Here is a 16,947-nt window from a genome sequence, read left to right on the forward strand (position 1 = left end):
CCATGTCCTTGCTGCTATATATTTTAAGGTGGACACACAGGATTTTATTCTCCCTTAGAGGATTCTGGAAGGGGAGTGGCAGACATGTTCTCTTAGTTTCCGAAAGGATTTAGAAGGTTGCCTTCCCAACTGTCTCACCCGTCTTCTTCCCCACCTTCCCTTGATTTAATTATAAAACAAATTTTTGCATAAAAATAAGGTACTAATGCAAAAAGACTCTGCAGAAAGATTTTGCTATTGCAAAACGAAGATGATGGTAGCGAATCAAAAGTGTATATTTTTGAATACTACACAACTAGCATTTAGCACTAGGGCATGTTTTAGAATTAAAAAAAATAAAAAATGTTACACAAGATCCTTGAGTTTATTTTTTGGCCTGTGTGGGTTGGCAGTGGCATTCCCTCTCCCTGGTAATAGCTGATCAGTGTGAACAGGAGGAGGAGGTACATGTGTTGCTGGTGCCTGGTCTTAGCGAAAACAAAGCTGTGTTTAATATTTTGCAAGTGGGACTTTCCAGGCTTGTTTCTTCATCCTACTTCTGTACGTCCTCGGGGGAAATGCTCTGCTGTACCAGTAAGTGGGCATACTGGTCCTGTTAAGATATTCTAAACATGCTGAAATCACCGAAAATAGCTGTGAAATGTAATTTTGCATCACAGAAGATAGAGAAGGAAATGTCTGTTGGATCACCAGCTGTCCTCAGCAAAAGCTTGAAATAGTCTCAGCAGCAGGCCCATCCCACGAGATGTGTGCAGGAAATTGGTGGTTGTATCTGAAGTGGGTTGATAAGAAGAATGAATGCTCAAACGCTGTAATCTGTCTGAGGGAAGGAATGCTACTGAGGTGCCAGGTGTGCAATTTCTCCTTGCTTAAGCTTTGGGAGGAAAACCGTGATGTAATTTGTTACTGCTTCTGGTTCCCTATAATAGAACAGACTCCTGTCTACTGTGATCTTGTCGTTATGGACTGGGCCAGTATGAAGTTTATGGTGAAATCTGCCAGCTATATTGTTTAGAAAATTTCCCCAGATTAGAAGAAATCAGAAATTGTGCCTATCTATATAGATCAGTGAGTTCCACAGCAGGACCCTGTTTCTGAAGAAACACGATCTATGGTGGATTGCTTTCTGGCTTAGCGAGTAGCTGAGACCCATGTTGTGAAGAGTCTGTCTTTGCAAGGAAAAGGGAACAACACTCTTACTTTTTGGAATGATATTTTAAATTATCATGTTTACATTTCTAGAAGCCCTCAGTTCTGCAGGTCCCATGGTGATGAGAAATCAAAGGACAGGTTTCTAGGTACAACAGTCGTAGGCTGGTTCTGTAAGTCCAGACACAATAATCAGTCTGGTGAGCATGCATGCGTGCCACTGCTTGGATTCATAGATGTTACTCAACTGAAGGGCAGAAATTTGTATTCACTGCACTGTGAACATGCTGAATTAGCTATCCTAAGTTCTCCATTATTTTCTGAATTTACTAGATTTTTTTGTAGTTAAAGAATCAAATTCAGCTTCTGCAGCCTTTCAGATGGAATCCAACACTTTTGCAGAGTTGGAAAGAAAATACAATAAAATGGGGAACTCTGATAATTAAAAAGGCAAATTCCAGTGCTTAATTTTAAGTAGCTGAATGGCTTTGTGCTGAATGACTGTGAGCCTTAAACTAAATACCAACCAGCTCTATGCAAAGGTAAGGTGCTGGACTTCACCCATTGCAGAACATTCCCATTTGTCAGGGGAAATGTCTGATATCAAGAACACTTTACAAGGAGTTTCTTTTAGTGGAATGAATTCATGAATGATATTATTACAGCTGCATGTGGAATTTGGATGTTCATAAAAGTACTTTACACAGTACTTTGCCTTCCATGAATAACTAGCTAGAGCCCCATGGCCTTGACATTTCAACCTGAAAAGGAACCCAGCTCTTGTTTGGTGCTTATGATGCAAAGATGAGAAAATTCTTAGTACTTGTGTACCTAAGAAAGAAAATCCTTTATGAGAAAAGTCCCTCCTGCATATTCTGTTCTAACTGAAGTAGGCTATTTTCCCAAATACTTAGTGTTCAAAGACGGGCCATCTGTTGGAGTTCAAAGTAGCCCGTTTCAGTCCCAGCTGCCTATCTGTCAAGCTAGCCACTTTAATATTGTGGTTCAAAATGTTAAATGCTTCCTCTAAAAGGCTGGTGGTTGGAAACAACACTTCAATGCAAGGTCATCAGCATCTTTGAACACTAAAATTCCCCAGTCTCCAGAGAAAAATCATTAAGCACTTTGTTCACTTTTAATGAAGCTGACACTGCTTGGAGAGAACTGATTCTGTTCATTAGGCCTCTGATTTACATAACTAAGAGAATGCTTTGAAGCAGTCATTTATTAAACAGAATTGAAACTTTTGGCTTTTGAAAAGTGCCTGGTATTTTGATTATTTTGACATTAAGTTGATAATTGATATTTCTCAAAACCAACCTTTTTATTTTGAGCAAGGTTTGAATTGTGCTTTTAAAGGACTGCAATATACAGAATCCCAAAGGAGCATTATCAGTATGCTACGCTTCCATCTGTGCTCATCCCAATATAGAGGAAATTACCTTGATTGTCTGTATCTACTTTTTTTTTTTTTTTTTTTTTTTAATCAAACTTTTCATAACCTTTTCTGGAGCCCAGATTAGTTAAAGCAAGTTGTTCCAGAAGTAGTTCATGAAAAATTTAATGGTGATACTTGTGGACCGTGCTGGTTGCATTGTGCAGAATCAGCTCCTGAATTACATTCAGGAAGCTAAAAATGTAGGAAATGCTAACAATGCAAGAGATACCATCTACTTATTAACTTTATGTGCAAAGAACTGAAAGAATTGTCCAGGGCATGATACCATTAGGAGCAGTAGTGGTTCGCTTTATGAAAGCATTTGAGAACGTGTGATCTAAAAATACACCCATTAGATCTCATTGTGTTGGTGTCATGATTGATGCTGGTGAACAGTGAAAAATAAAAAGCTTTGACCATTTAAAACCCCATGAAGCAAAGGTCTCACTGAATGTTTTCAGTCAGATCTTCTTCAATAGGAAAAACTGTTTTGATGGGGAATATACTGAATTTGCCAGTACTTTATTGAGGGGTTGGGGAAAGAATTAAACTGAAGAATTTTGATTGTGTCATAGTCAATACTTAAAGAAAAACATTTTAAACCTTCTTCAAAGCAACTTTTATTTTTGAAATACATTTTTTAATACAGAAACATAACAAAAATAGTGTTAAGAGTGTTAAGATGGGAAGAAAATATTTTGCTTGCCAGTTTCAGAAGAATTGAATTGATCTGTGTTGAAAAAATACTATCTTACAGGGAAAAATGTAACTAAACGTTCTGTTGTATTTCAGAATAGAAAATAGAATATGAAGTTTGAAATTTATTGTAGTATAAAAATTCAAGAATCTACAGAGGACAAATACACAGGTGGTGGTTTTCAAAAAGAAAAGGAAAAAACTGGTAGAAGATGAATTCTTTATTACCAGTTTTTCTCATGCTTTTAAAGGTAGAGGAGAACAATAATCAACCCCTTTGGCTTGGTCTATAAGTTAGTGAAATGTGTGAGGTGATCTCCACTGACCTTCATGTGTTCTGGCTCAGATTCTTCAAAAATTTTGAAGCAATTTTTAATTGAAATGTGAAGAAGTAAATAAACCCTACAGTACCATCTTGTTGAGGATGCCTACTTTGACTAGATTGATTAAGGCTAAACTTGAATTCAGAGTATAAATATGCAGACGGCTGAAATTCCAAAGTTCCCGTCAGAGCATTAAGGGTCACTATAGTGCTCTTCCTGAATTCCGTTCCTTTTTAGGACAAAGCAACAAAGCTGTATGTTCTTTGGCAGTAAAGCCAGGTGAAGTCTTTGCCCCCCTTTTTATTAACAGTAATCCATTTGGAGATTTATTTTACAGTGTGGTTCCAGCTGAATGACACACCTAAAGGGACAGTGAACTTCGGAGAGAGGTTGGAAATGGGCAGGTAGTGGTGAGGAGGACTTTAAGGTTTGCCACCAGAGAAGAGACATTTTTAGAAATCCTGTTAATGCCACAGGGAAGTCTGCTTTAGTTGTGTCTGGACTGCATGCTTTCATTCTAACGAGACCTCCATGAGACCTCCATTCACTTGCCTTATTAACTAATTATCACCTAGAAATGGCCTTGATTAAAAAAAAAAAAAGTCAGAGACAATGTTTTGAGTCACTAAGGGATCAAGTATTGTAAGCATTGTGCCATTACATGTGAGTTATGTTTAAATGGAGAGGCAGTAGTTACTGTTCATTAAGCATTATTTGACCTACTACAAATCTGGATCAATTTGAAAGTGACCATAAGTGAAATCTAGGATTCTTTTGTGTTTTCCAGGGTGTGCAGACTTGCATCTTCTGGATATGTTGACACCTACTGAAAGGAAAAGGCAGGGGTACATCCATGAGCTCATTGTCACAGAAGAGAACTATGTAAATGATCTGCAGTTGGTCACAGAGGTAAGAAGGAGCAGCATTTTTAGGAGGAGGTTTTATTCACTCATGTTTTTGAATGGATTGATAATTTCACTGTGCAAAGTCATTTGACATCACTGGTCTGTTGGACTTCCTAGGAATGATCTGTATTAAATCTTCATACATACATATATGCCTATATGGGAGTGTGTGTAACTATATATGGACTGTGTGTAACTAGTGGTAAACCCTTGCGTTACCATCACCAAAACACTGATGTTTAAATTATCTTTCCAGTAAACACTTTTCACTCCAGATTTTGAAGTTTTGTTTCTCACGTGTAAGCTCCTAAAGCTTGAGGCGTGTTATGCACCAGTCTCCACATTCACAGTGGCACTCAGTTATCATTTACTCTGCTTCTCTTTAAATGTTACAAAATACATCTCACATGTGAAAAAAAAAGGAATTTGTATAGGCTTTTGCTGTGGGTAATTCTTTTCATAGAGAGTGAAAGCTCTTTTTTGAAAAAGAGATCAAGGTATACAAACCTGGCTCTTTTTTGAAAAAGAGGTCAAGGTATGCAAGCCTGAGACACTATGTAAATCACAACTTCCATAAAGGAGTCCAAATTCACATGTATTTTCAGTTGTATTATCAAAGTAGTTCTGGGATATTTTACAGGAGACATCTGACTAAAATTCCCAAGCTTAAAACAGGTTATCCAGGTCATAATGAACACCACCAACACCAATTCAGATCATTCTCTTTTAAATAAATATGCTTCTTACAAAGATATCGTCAGGGAGCACCGTGGATCTTTAGGGCACAGTGCACGCTTGAAGTCTGTTCCACTGAGTATCACATGCTACTCTGATGTAACGTTGTCTTGTCTCCAGACTAAGGAAGCCTTAGACATCATCAGCCTTAGTCACTTCGATTGTACTTAAGACATGCTTTCTAAATTGCTTAATTTTCTGAATCTATAGATATTCCAGAAACCACTAATGGAATCTGAGCTGCTAACAGAAAAAGAAGTTGCTATGATTTTTGTTAATTGGAAGGAGCTGATTATGTGCAATATAAAACTACTGAAGTAAGTTTTCCCCCCCCCCCCCTTACTTAGCAACTAAAAAATCATGGTCTTCTCCCCCCTGTTCTACTTTTAGCTGCATGAAAATATTTGCCACTTACAAAAATAGTCACCAAAAGAGTATTTGCACGTACTTTGCTCTTGGTGTGCCCGTACTCCAGAAGGCAAGGTCAACTTCTCCTGAAGAGCAGTGCTTGTCAAGGCTACCCACAGTCCATACGTTTACTTCCTATTATCTCAGTCACAGCCCAATATCCAGTTCCAGTCCTATTACCTGTGACTGGAAAGCAAAGTACAACAGTCTCTGCCTCCCTAATTCTGAGTTAGCTGATGTATTCCTTTAGTTATTGTAGGCTTATAACATCTGAATGAGCTGTTTTGTGAGAAGCGTCGCCAACAAAGCCTGGTTTCCTATGGATTTGTGTCCAGTGTACCCTGCACCCTTCCTTCCAAAGTCTCCAACTACTGCAGCCCCAACTCTCTACCATGAAACTCCACACAGTGCAAGTACCCTTATTTCTCCCTTCATTCTCTGTGGCCTCTGGTGGATCCTGTCTTCCTACCTGCATCTTTCTCACTCATCCCTACTGCTTCAGCAAGGCACAGTAAATTCTGTGGTTGGTTTGGAGGCATGCTCATCTGATTGCTCATCTGGCCATTGCCAGACAAAATGAGTAAGGATTGAGTTAAACCTTCATGTTCATAAGTAGGAGGATTAATAAACTTCCTTTTTTTTTCCCTACTGAGCTGCTGTTTTTTATTGAACTTATAGAGACTTAGAAATTTTGAGATATCTCCTCTTTTGTAGAATGTGTTTGAAAATGGCCACCAATATGATGAGTTATGACAGTGGTAGGACAAAGGCAGCTTGATAACAACAAACCTCCTTTTCCTTAGGAAACCAGGCTAAAAACTGGGTAGCTTTGGGCTTAAGGAAGTGGTACTGTTTTTATCCCTCATTCAAGAGCATATCTGTCCTCTCTAAATGAATAGAAAGGGAAATTACATTCCCTTTTATGTTGTGTCTGATCTGGCTTTGTGATAAGTTAATACCAAGTTATAGTTTGGTGACCTCAGGGGGGAAATGATATTGGCTGAGGGTGCAAAATTGATTGTTATGTTCTTACAATATGCCATACATGTAAGTCTTGTGGCTGATCTATTTATTATTCAGAGGTCTTGTCATTTCAGTAATGAATAAGAAGCAAATAATTTATTTTATAAATCAGGAATTCTTGTTTAGTGGTCTACCTGCGTATAAAACACCCATGACCTTTTCATATTTAGGGCTTTGCGAGTGCGTAAGAAGATGTCTGGGGAGAAGATGCCAGTGAAAATGATTGGTGACATACTGACAGCCCAGCTGCCACACATGCAGCCGTACATTCGGTTCTGTAGCTGCCAGCTGAATGGGGCAGCCCTCATCCAGCAGAAAACAGATGAAGTTCCTGAGTTCAAGGAGTTCGTTAAAGTAAGAGAAGAAGCAAACACCATGAATTTTATTCACCATAAGTTTAGCTCATTGCTTTTCTAATTTCACATGCATAGTCTCCCTCTTTTGGGCTAGAATGAAGAGTCTTCAGACTTAAGCACTCATTTAAGGCATGCATTTTTTCATTAAAGGAATACCTTTTTTCAAAAAACTGTAGAGCCATAAAATAGTTTGTTTAGGAATGGTTTTGCAGTAACATGCTGGGACTTGGAAAAATAATAATAAGAAGAGGCCCTTCTCCTGTACAGGCAAGATAGGTGAAGAATATTTCGTAAAATACAATAAATTCTACTGCATTGTTTGTGATCTAACAGATTTAGTTGGAGCATTATGTTCATTTGTTGCCTTTTCCTTTCTTAGAGGAGCTTTTTTTGCTGGGTTTTAAGCAAACTGACTAACACCATTTTACCTCTCTAATGTTTCAGAGGTTAGCAATGGATCCTCGCTGTAAAGGAATGCCACTATCAAGTTTTCTACTAAAGCCTATGCAACGGGTAACAAGATACCCACTAATAATTAAAAATGTACGTTCTTTTGCAAAGATGATGTTTTTGATGCTGCTTTGCTTACAGCTTAATTACGGGATAGTTTCCCTCTTTGTGTTGAGCTTTGTCCCTCTTAGATATCTGATATACTAGGGAAAGTGGGGTGCCCTTCTATATTTGATCACACTAAGAGCAAATGCAGAAACTCATTTGGCTTCAAAAAAAATGAGTCTGGATTTCTGCTAGAAACTGAGGTGAAACTTGCACACAAAGAACCAAAAGGCAGTAAAAGCTGAATGAAAAGTTTAAAACTCTGAAAATGGGAGTACTAGGTCTATTTTATGCTCATCTTTGCCTTTTTCCAGTGTCATTCCCTCCCCACAGTCTCATAAATGGCATTCATTGTGCAAGCCTGAATACCAAATCGTTGCAAGTTACCGTACTGCACAGCTTACATTACTGGATAATTTATAACCCTTTCCTAACTTTCATTTGTTGCCTAACACTTATCATCTTGAATAATACTATTGAAACTGACCCCAGACCTTCATAGGAAATAATCCAGTTACAAATTGGATGTTGGCATTTAAGAGACTCCTTAATCAGCCATGGACATGTTTCTGTGGCTGGAATTTGCATACTTATGTCAGCAGAGTGAGCAGCGTGCTGATGGAAAGGCTCTGCAGACAGGCACTAATTTCAGCTGTTCACATACCAACTGTGAGTTTGTCTCTTATTTTTCGTGTTTGTCAAGCAGGAAGAGAAATGTGGAACATGCTGGCTAGCTCTGATGAAAATTAAGAAAAGAAGCAAGAGTTCAGGGCTGTCAAGATGAACGCATTTTAACTGCAGATAATAAAAAAAGCTAACATATTTTATTTACCTGTAGATAATAGAAAACACTCCTGAAAACCACCCTGATCACAGTCACTTGAAGCACGCTCTTGAGAAAGCAGAAGAATTGTGTTCTCAAGTAAATGAAGGAGTGCGGGAGAAAGAAAATTCAGATAGGCTGGAGTGGATCCAGGCTCATGTTCAGTGTGAAGGCCTGTCGGAGGTAAACAACATGCTATCTAGAGTAATGCAAATGTGGGCACACTTCACTGTTTGGGAAGAACCCATGGCTCACATATGGCACTGCATCAAGGGACAAACGATGTAATCAAATCATATAATCTTTACTCATTTGTTTTCATCCTTCTTTGGTTCCCTTTCACTCGTGCATGTAATCCTTTTTGTTGCTCTTGTTATTGCCTTCAATGTGATAAATGCTGCTTTTGTTTCCTGCCTCTGGACTAGTGCCAGGTTAAATGCTGCAATTTTCAACCACCTTTCAGTTTCATAGCTCTTTACAATACAGTGACAGTTGTACTGCTGTATCTCATCCTGAAGCTATGCCTGCCCATCCTGGAGTTCTTTAAAACTCATCACAGAAACTATTTTCTGTGATAAAACTTTGTATACATTTTGAAAGCTCAAGAATGCTGATCAAGTCTCTCTCAAGACTTTGCCTAGAGAATCACTGCCTGCTAATGCACATTAGTTTTTTAAGGTAACATGCTAAGCTTCTCTACTGAAACTATAATGAAAATATTTGTGGTGGACAGAGGATACTTTGATTCTGTTATTATACCCTGTTACTGGTGAAGATAGAGGCAGACAGATCACAACTTGATTTTCAAAATATACATAGAGCTTTCAGTTCAAAAGATGAAAAAATAGTAAGTGCTGCTTGGTTTATGAACTGGAGAGCACTACTTTTCTTCTTACAAAATCTAACTATTTCAGGGTCAAAGTTGTGTTCAGCTTGTTATAACTACTGCCTGAAGGGAGATGGCTGCGTCATCAGCTCGGTTCCAGTCACAGAAATGCATGTGTGTGGCAGAGAAACTCAAAAGGAGGCACAAATGCTTTTGGCTTTTCTCTGACTGCTCAGGACATGCTCTGCGCAACTGATGGGATGCCTTAATTTTCATATAGTGTTTCTATAACATGCGCTGCTTATCATGCACAAGGCAGAGACATCGCTCATCATCCCTGTGACACAACTTAAAACTAACATCAGGACTCAAAACTATATTTGATCTCTTTCAGGGGAACCTCGATTGTTTTACTTTATACAGTGCGTTGTTCTTCTTCTTCTACTTTTCGCAGCAACTCGTATTTAATTCTGTTACAAACTGCTTGGGACCACGCAAGTTTCTGCACAGTGGGAAACTCTATAAAGCCAAGAGTAACAAGGAACTGTATGGCTTTCTCTTCAACGATTTCCTCCTCCTGACTCAGATCATAAAACCTCTTGGCTCCTCTGGCACAGACAAGGTCTTCAGCCCCAAGTCTAACCTGCAATACAAAATGTACAAAACTGTAAGTACCATTCTTAAGCAGTGACTAAGATAGTTTTATGCTAACGGAGGTACAGGAGGCAGCAGCCAGCATGGTGGACATGTGGGCAGTAGCTTTTATATAGAAGAGGTTTGGAGGCTTTGGCATATGCTGGGGATTCCAGGGACTGATGGTGAGCAAGCTGGTGGTTTGCTTAGCTAGATGAGAGAAGATGCTTTTGAAGATTGGCTAAAACAACCTCTTCAACAGAGGTTGTGTAACAGGGAGTGATGAAGAGAGTAGTGTTTGCTGCTTCTTGTGGGAAAGGAGAGATTTCTATGCGCCATAAGGCTGTTTTATTACTGCAGGAGAAATGTTCCCAGACTGTGGAGGCACCTATATCTTTAATAAAAAGAAAATTCAAAAAATGACATATCTGAAGAAAGACGGGAGGCAGGCTGAAGGGGAGAAGATAGTGTAGGCACAAAAAAAATCTGTTGTGAATTGCTCTTTATTGAATGTATCTGTTCGGATATTGTGCGATAGAACTCTAGCTTTGCCTAATGTTTTACAGCCCATTTTTCTAAATGAGGTACTAGTAAAATTACCCACAGACCCTTCTGGAGATGAGCCCATCTTCCATATCTCCCACATTGATAGAGTCTATACGCTCCGGGCTGAAAGCATTAATGAAAGGTAAGTACCTGCACAGGCCATGTTAGTCCTGAATTTGAAAAGTCTGATACAAATGTATTTGATGTACACATGCATAACAGTCTCCAAGCAGCTAATACCACAACACTGGATAATTCCTTGTGCTTGAGAATGTGGTGACACTCATGAAAAGGATTGAGAAATAATGATGCTTCCTGAATTCCAGTAAGACCAACAATGAAATGTCTATGAGGGCTGATATGATAGGCCACATTTCACATCTCATGTTAGCATAAGGAAACTAAGAGATTCAGTCCTATCTTCTGTTACTATCCATCGGAGTTTTTGTGCCAGTGTAAGCATCTGTATGACTGTATGTTGAATGAGATTCAGGAACAAGTCTGCATTAAAACTTGAAGCAAAAACACACGAAACAAAACCCAGTTAGTTTTAACCTGATTCAGTTCAGAATGAAGAAGTGAGAAGAATGACAACCTCAAAAACTCTGCTGATGATTTGTGTCTCTGGCAAGCTTAAAAAGACTTATGCTGACTTACATTTTTGCAGACAAACCTTTTCAATAGAGGTAAACAAAAGAAAAAAATGGAGGCTGAAAATCCAGCAAAAAATCTTACATAGTATTGACAGTATTATGCCACCTTGCAAATGTGTTGCCTGTAAAAATTCTAATGCATGAAAGATTATAAAATATTGGTGTTCCCTGTCTGCCTGCAAGCATTATTCATTATCAGTTACACACATGTATTTATTCTTGTAAAAAATTGTATTTTTATGGATCCCATTTGTCCTTTGGGATGCTGTCTGTCCCTCTATGCCAGAGAATGAACAAGCATCAGGGTTAGATTCTTGCTGATGAAAATTGACATAGCCTTTTCAATTTAGGATCTGTTGTGCAAATCAGACTATAACAATAACCACATGTTGTGGGTCAGAGCACTCACTGCAGTAGTCAGAAACATCTAAACTCTGATCCACGTTCATCCTGCCTAGCCTGAGGAACTCAAGGGAGATGCTACCCTAACCCATCAGTGGAAACAGACAAATCAAATGCTGAACGCCCCCTGGAGGTGCCTGGCTCGCTCCACTCACTATAGAGAGAACCACAGAAATTGAAATCGGAATTTAAGCACTCTTCTAATATGCTTTCATTTATATGGGGTACAGCCTTTGACTGTCTTTTATCCTAGACAGCTTGTTCAGCAGAAATTCAGAATTTTAGATGAGATACCTCCAAGTTTTTATCATTCACTTGTTTTTAATTAAGAGCAACAGAAAAAAAGATAACATCAATGAGTGATTTATGTGCCCATTTAATCTTAAAAGACCCGTGTGATCAAAATCTTGGTACAGTTCTGAAGCTGCCAATTACCATTTAGGGGTGAGCTGGAAGACAAGTTGTCCTTAAGTGTTTTGTTTTCTTAAACAGTTGCCTCTGGAGAATACAGGCGCATGTTTAAACCCAAATCCAGGCCACTGTAAGTAGGCACAGTGCATTGTAGACCAGCAACAATTAATTCTGGGATCAGAAATTGATTCACGCCTGCTCTGTTCTCTCATTTTGCCTTGACTCAGGTCTTGGGCTCCCTTGTATGTCACAGGATATCCTTTCAAACACTTCAGATCTATAGGACCCCTTCTTCCATGCTTTTTCTCTGTCCAGCTTTCCACACAGACTCTTAAGTAGGAAATTATTTCCCTAACTACAATTACAAAGCTTGCCCTTCTTCTTAGTGACATCCCTTCCGAAATACTCTTTGAGCCCAGCCAGTTCTTCAGGCAGCATAATCCCCACAGGTTAGTAAAGCCCAGGAGTCATTAGGCTGTGCCTCCCGGGGCACGTGTCTCTCACCATGCCTTCCTCTTGGGGCTGTTTCCTCTGAGCAATGAAAGGCTTGGGAAAAGCAAACCTGCTACCTCTGTCTTTTGGTTTCTCACCATGTCCTCTCCTGTTCGTAGTTCTCTGGAGCTTGCATTGTGTGACGGGATCTGCTAGGCTGGGATGATTAAATTTCTGCAGGTGCTGTGAATTGCAATAAGATCTCTGCCAGGGAGACAGCTTCAGCCTGTGGTGGGGTCAGGGCCTGAGACTGCAAGCGGCTGGGAAAGAGGGCCAGCTTTACTTTTTTGTCTGCAGTGCACCAGGGAGGAAAAATGGAAACGGTATTTTGCAACTTTTTTTTTTTCCTTTCCTTCTGAAGGACTGCCTGGGTTCAGAAAATTAAAGCTGCTTCGGAACTTTACATAGAGACGGAAAAGAAGAAGAGGGAAAAAGCCTACTTAGGTACAGCACGCGGTGCAGGGGCTCTCATCCTTTGTGGGGAAGTCTGTGGGCAGGAAAATACATTAATGAGTTTTGTCTCTCCTCTTCTGTTTCACCACAGTTCGCTCGCAAAGAGCAACAGGCATTGGGAGACTGATGGTCAATATTGTTGAAGGCATTGAACTAAAACCTTGCAGGTCCCATGGTAAGTGCCTTGCACTGTGTAAAGTGCTCTGTGAAGAAGACATTCCTATTTGTCAGACTAACTTTGAAGGAGGCTCTGTCTAAAATGTGGTTTTGTTTAATAAAGCAGTTTTAATGAACTTGAAATACATAGACGTGATTCTGTGCAGTTAAGTAGTGGCAATGCAGTTGTCGTGCACTTGAGCATTTGGTACAGGCAAACTTAGCTTCTACCATGTCAATCAAATCATATCAAAGACATAATAAGCCACAAAGTCCTGAAATGAAAAGTGGAAAGTGCTCAACACCTTGCAGAACTGTGTCCCTGTTTACTGAAATGGCAGTGAGGCCACCATCTTTGCACAGACAGTTGGCTATAGGACTAAGAGGATGTTCAGGCACACTCTTGAAACCGTGTTTACACTTTTCTGTTTGTTTCCTTCTTCCCAGGAAAGAGTAACCCATACTGTGAGGTGACGATGGGCTCTCAGTGCCACATTACCAAGACGATACAGGACACCCTCAATCCCAAGTGGAACTCCAACTGCCAGTTCTTTATCAAAGACCTCGAGCAGGACGTCCTCTGCATCACGGTGTTTGAGAGGGACCAGTTCTCCCCAGATGGTAAGCAGGGGGCAGCCACCCTTCCAAGGGTATTTTCAAGTCTCCCATTTTGAAGAGGTGTATGCTTGCTGAGGTAAATATTGAGCCCCTTTGCATGTTTGGGGCCTGACTCACCCTCAGCCCCCAGTCTAGTCATGCTAGTACTGGGAGATCTGTTCTGGGGGATTTCCCTTCTTGTGCAACTTGGCAGCAACTGAAGAGTGGTTTGCATTTTTGCTAAGCCTTTAGGTGGAACTCTGGTTGCTCTTTGCTAATGGATAAATTCATGGAGGAAGAAAAGAAATGTCTTCAGGTTCCTGTAACAAGCAGTGAAAGTGGCAGAAATGAACCCAAGATTGAACCTACCCCATGCTTATTTCATAATCTGCAGTAGACGTATTGAGCATTGAGGAGTGTATTTTGGAGTCATAATCTCTGAGGAAGTGTTTGGATAGGACTGTCGTTCATGTGACCAGTGCAGATTGCCCCAGTGACCTTGTCACTAGTGCAATGCATTCCTTGGCTCTATCATCTCCTGAAGGCTTCACGCTCAGTTCGAACTGTGCAGTGACCTTCGGCCTTTTCTCTAACATGTCATAAAATAAATAAGCTACTTAAGCAAGGCAGCTGTGAAGTACACAGTGGATTTTTCTGCTTGTGGCACCATTTATTTTTAAATACTTCTGCTGTCTAACACGGTCCAGATGAAATTCTCTTCTGTGCAGATAGGAGGCATTTGGCCTATTTCAACTGCAAAAATGTAATTGGACTGAAGACTTGTTTTCTTCTTTTGTTATGTGTAGATGGAAGCTTAATTCCTTCTGCACATTAGCATTTTTACTGCAACATAAAATGGTTGTTCTATTTCTAAGCATGCTGTCTTTTTGCATTTCAGACTTTTTGGGCAGAACAGAGATCCGTGTGGCAGACATTAAGAAGGATCAGGGTTCAAAGGGACCAGTTACAAAGTGTCTCCTTCTGCATGAAGTCCCAACAGGAGAGATAGTCGTCCGACTAGACCTGCAATTGTTTGATGAGCCTTAGAAGGAAAGGGACCAATGTTTTGTTTGTTTTTTTTTTCAGTCTGAGTTCACTGCAATAGGTGTCTGCAGAAGCTGTCACTAAATCCTTATTGGTTTGGTATGAAACTACTGCTTGCCCTTCACACACAAGAGGGTTATCAAAGCAAACAGGAGCATCTTTGTGCCTTGATAATTCTCACTGAAAAATGGGTCCCAGTTTAGTGAGGAAATCTCCCTCAATTTCTCTATGTGGAACCTGATGTTAGTTTCCTGGGTTTATGAAATAACCTAGTTGTTTGTCGTGCTCCAGTCAGAAAGGCTGGAAAACCACATAGGTTTCTGTGCTTGCTCCAGCTACTCTATAATTTACAAGAAGAAGGCAATGTTGGTATGTTTGGAGGCTTTCTGCAGGGTTTTCCCCCTTAAGGAATTCTGTGCCTATTGCTCAGCAAGGTGGTGTGTAAATGTTTTGTGAATGGAACAAGCAGTTATGCAGTAAGAAGATCTTTGAAGATCTTCACGGTGATGCTGAAAAGACTTAGAAAATAAATAGTCTATATCTATAAACAGAGAAGATTCTATTAAGATACCACTTCATGACTCACATTGCCCCCAAAATAAATATATATACAGGCCTTCTGCACAGAGATGAGTTGCACTCCAGAAGAGTACACCCACTCAGTACCTTCAGAAGAAGTGTTTGAACAGAGAGTGAAGGATCGAATATAGAGCCCTGATGAATGTTGTGCTATAACACTTCAATACTGCTTTACTACGGCTGCTTAATTGTGAACGCAGATGGATGATATGTCACCTGCAGTGGGGAAGAAAAAAAATCATGGCTGTGGCTCAGGAAGCTAATTTCTACCCCGCAGAGTCTAGTTTGCCAAGCAATCAGTGGTGACCCGTTATTAAATTGTACGGTGCCTAACTGCATTTGACATCATGTTACTGAATTCAGGGTGATAGCACACTGTAGCTCACAACAGGGTTTGTTGCAAGCCGGGTTGGTCACAAGTGTGGTGGCAGCGATACTAGATGTGAAGAGAAGCAGAAAGTTCGTGATTGTACAGAGTGGGTAACCCCAAAGTAAAAGTCTTGTTGTCTTGGGGAATCAAAAGTTTCTACATGAGTTTTACTCAACAAATACACACGTATAGGCCAACATTCAGCAAAATTCCTCTGTTTGGCAAAGCACCCAGCTTTAAGCATGCACTTATGTTGTGTTTCCCTTAAGTACACACATAGGTGCTTTACTAAGCCCGGACCTGAGATACGATAGACCCCTTTAAGAGTAAAATTCATCTTTGTTCTGCCTGGATTCATTTTGTTCATTACCTATCATGCATACACTGGTATTTTTGTAATGACTTTATTTCTGAATGGGAGGTGTCAGCCTGTTTCATTAGCATGTGAATGTTCTTGTGGAGCCTGTTGTTAGGTTTTGATGTTCCTTGCATGTCCTTTCAGTACTGGTTTCCACCTTTCCTGTATAGGCGGTGTTTTCTAGCACTACAAGTCTTATTGATTTCCATTAGGAAATTAGGATTATCTTCATAACAAATAGGTAGATGCAGTATGGTAACAAGTGTAAACTGTGCTGGAAAGTGTCTGTGTATTATAATTTCCTACAATACCACTGTAATGTTTCAAGCAATGGGAAAAAAAAAAAAAAGTATGTTGGAGGGACAACAAAGTTTACATTTCATACTTTTCAGAATCGCTTTATTATTTATTTATTGAAGATAGTGTAGAATTTTGTATCAGAAATGACAGACATACTTATGTATTTTTTGAAACAAAAACAGAGATACACACTTTAGTTAGAAACTTTCAACTGACCACGTTTTAGAGGGAGTTTAACTTCCAAGGCATGCATTTGTTTACCACTAACTGGCAGAAAACACAATTAAGAGAACTTTAAGTTTCTATTTTTCAATGTTGTTAAGAAAATTGTTTCCAGTAAAATATGTAAATAGAACTAAACCCATGTTTTCCTAATTCCATATCTATACATTTTATTAAATATAATGTATATGAAAATACACATTGTTGTGGTAGGATTAAAAAAAAAAAGTGATAAAATCTATTAATGGAGTAACATTAAATGTCATTGTCTAACATTTTATTGCTGTCCTAATTTTACTCAGTAGCTGTAAATATGGTGAACATTCATTTCAGTGTTTAGAAAGTAGAACCACATTTTTATGGTACCATTTCACCAGCATGAATTACAGTAACAAATAAATAGACAATTAGGGAAAAAAAATACCATGGATGCAATGCAGAAATCCAGGCCAGGTTTTTGAAAGGAGCCTCAAGGAGCTGCATATTCCTCTGAG

At 39.4% G+C, this 16,947-nt stretch overlaps 1 protein-coding gene across 7 annotated transcripts in view; it reads left to right on the forward strand.

Moving 5' to 3' along the window:
- ITSN1 (intersectin 1) overlaps nucleotides 1-16,728 on the forward strand; it is a 123,524-nt gene extending 106,796 nt beyond the window's left edge. For 4 of the 7 annotated variants that reach the window (XM_038166076.2, XM_038166083.2, XM_038166093.2 and 1 more), the window contains 12 exons: nucleotides 4,394-4,515; nucleotides 5,457-5,563; nucleotides 6,848-7,031; nucleotides 7,478-7,576; nucleotides 8,427-8,594; nucleotides 9,692-9,904; nucleotides 10,437-10,558; nucleotides 12,269-12,331; nucleotides 12,736-12,818; nucleotides 12,919-13,002; nucleotides 13,431-13,604; nucleotides 14,479-16,728. In XM_038166076.2, the coding sequence (XP_038022004.1) occupies nucleotides 4,394-4,515; nucleotides 5,457-5,563; nucleotides 6,848-7,031; nucleotides 7,478-7,576; nucleotides 8,427-8,594; nucleotides 9,692-9,904; nucleotides 10,437-10,558; nucleotides 12,269-12,331; nucleotides 12,736-12,818; nucleotides 12,919-13,002; nucleotides 13,431-13,604; nucleotides 14,479-14,627 (1,568 nt within the window). In that variant the 3' untranslated portion in view covers nucleotides 14,628-16,728. Of the gene's footprint in view, nucleotides 1-4,393; nucleotides 4,516-5,456; nucleotides 5,564-6,847; nucleotides 7,032-7,477; nucleotides 7,577-8,426; nucleotides 8,595-9,691; nucleotides 9,905-10,436; nucleotides 10,559-11,963; nucleotides 12,010-12,268; nucleotides 12,332-12,735; nucleotides 12,819-12,918; nucleotides 13,003-13,430; nucleotides 13,605-14,478 lie in introns of those variants that run through there. The other 3 variants (XM_038166082.2, XM_038166086.2, XM_038166100.2) reach the window with 3 other exon arrangements.
- Nucleotides 16,729-16,947: the final 219 nt, after the last annotated feature.

Source organism: Anas platyrhynchos, chromosome 1, assembly GCF_047663525.1.
Source record: "Anas platyrhynchos isolate ZD024472 breed Pekin duck chromosome 1, IASCAAS_PekinDuck_T2T, whole genome shotgun sequence".
NCBI lineage: Eukaryota > Metazoa > Chordata > Aves > Anseriformes > Anatidae > Anas > Anas platyrhynchos.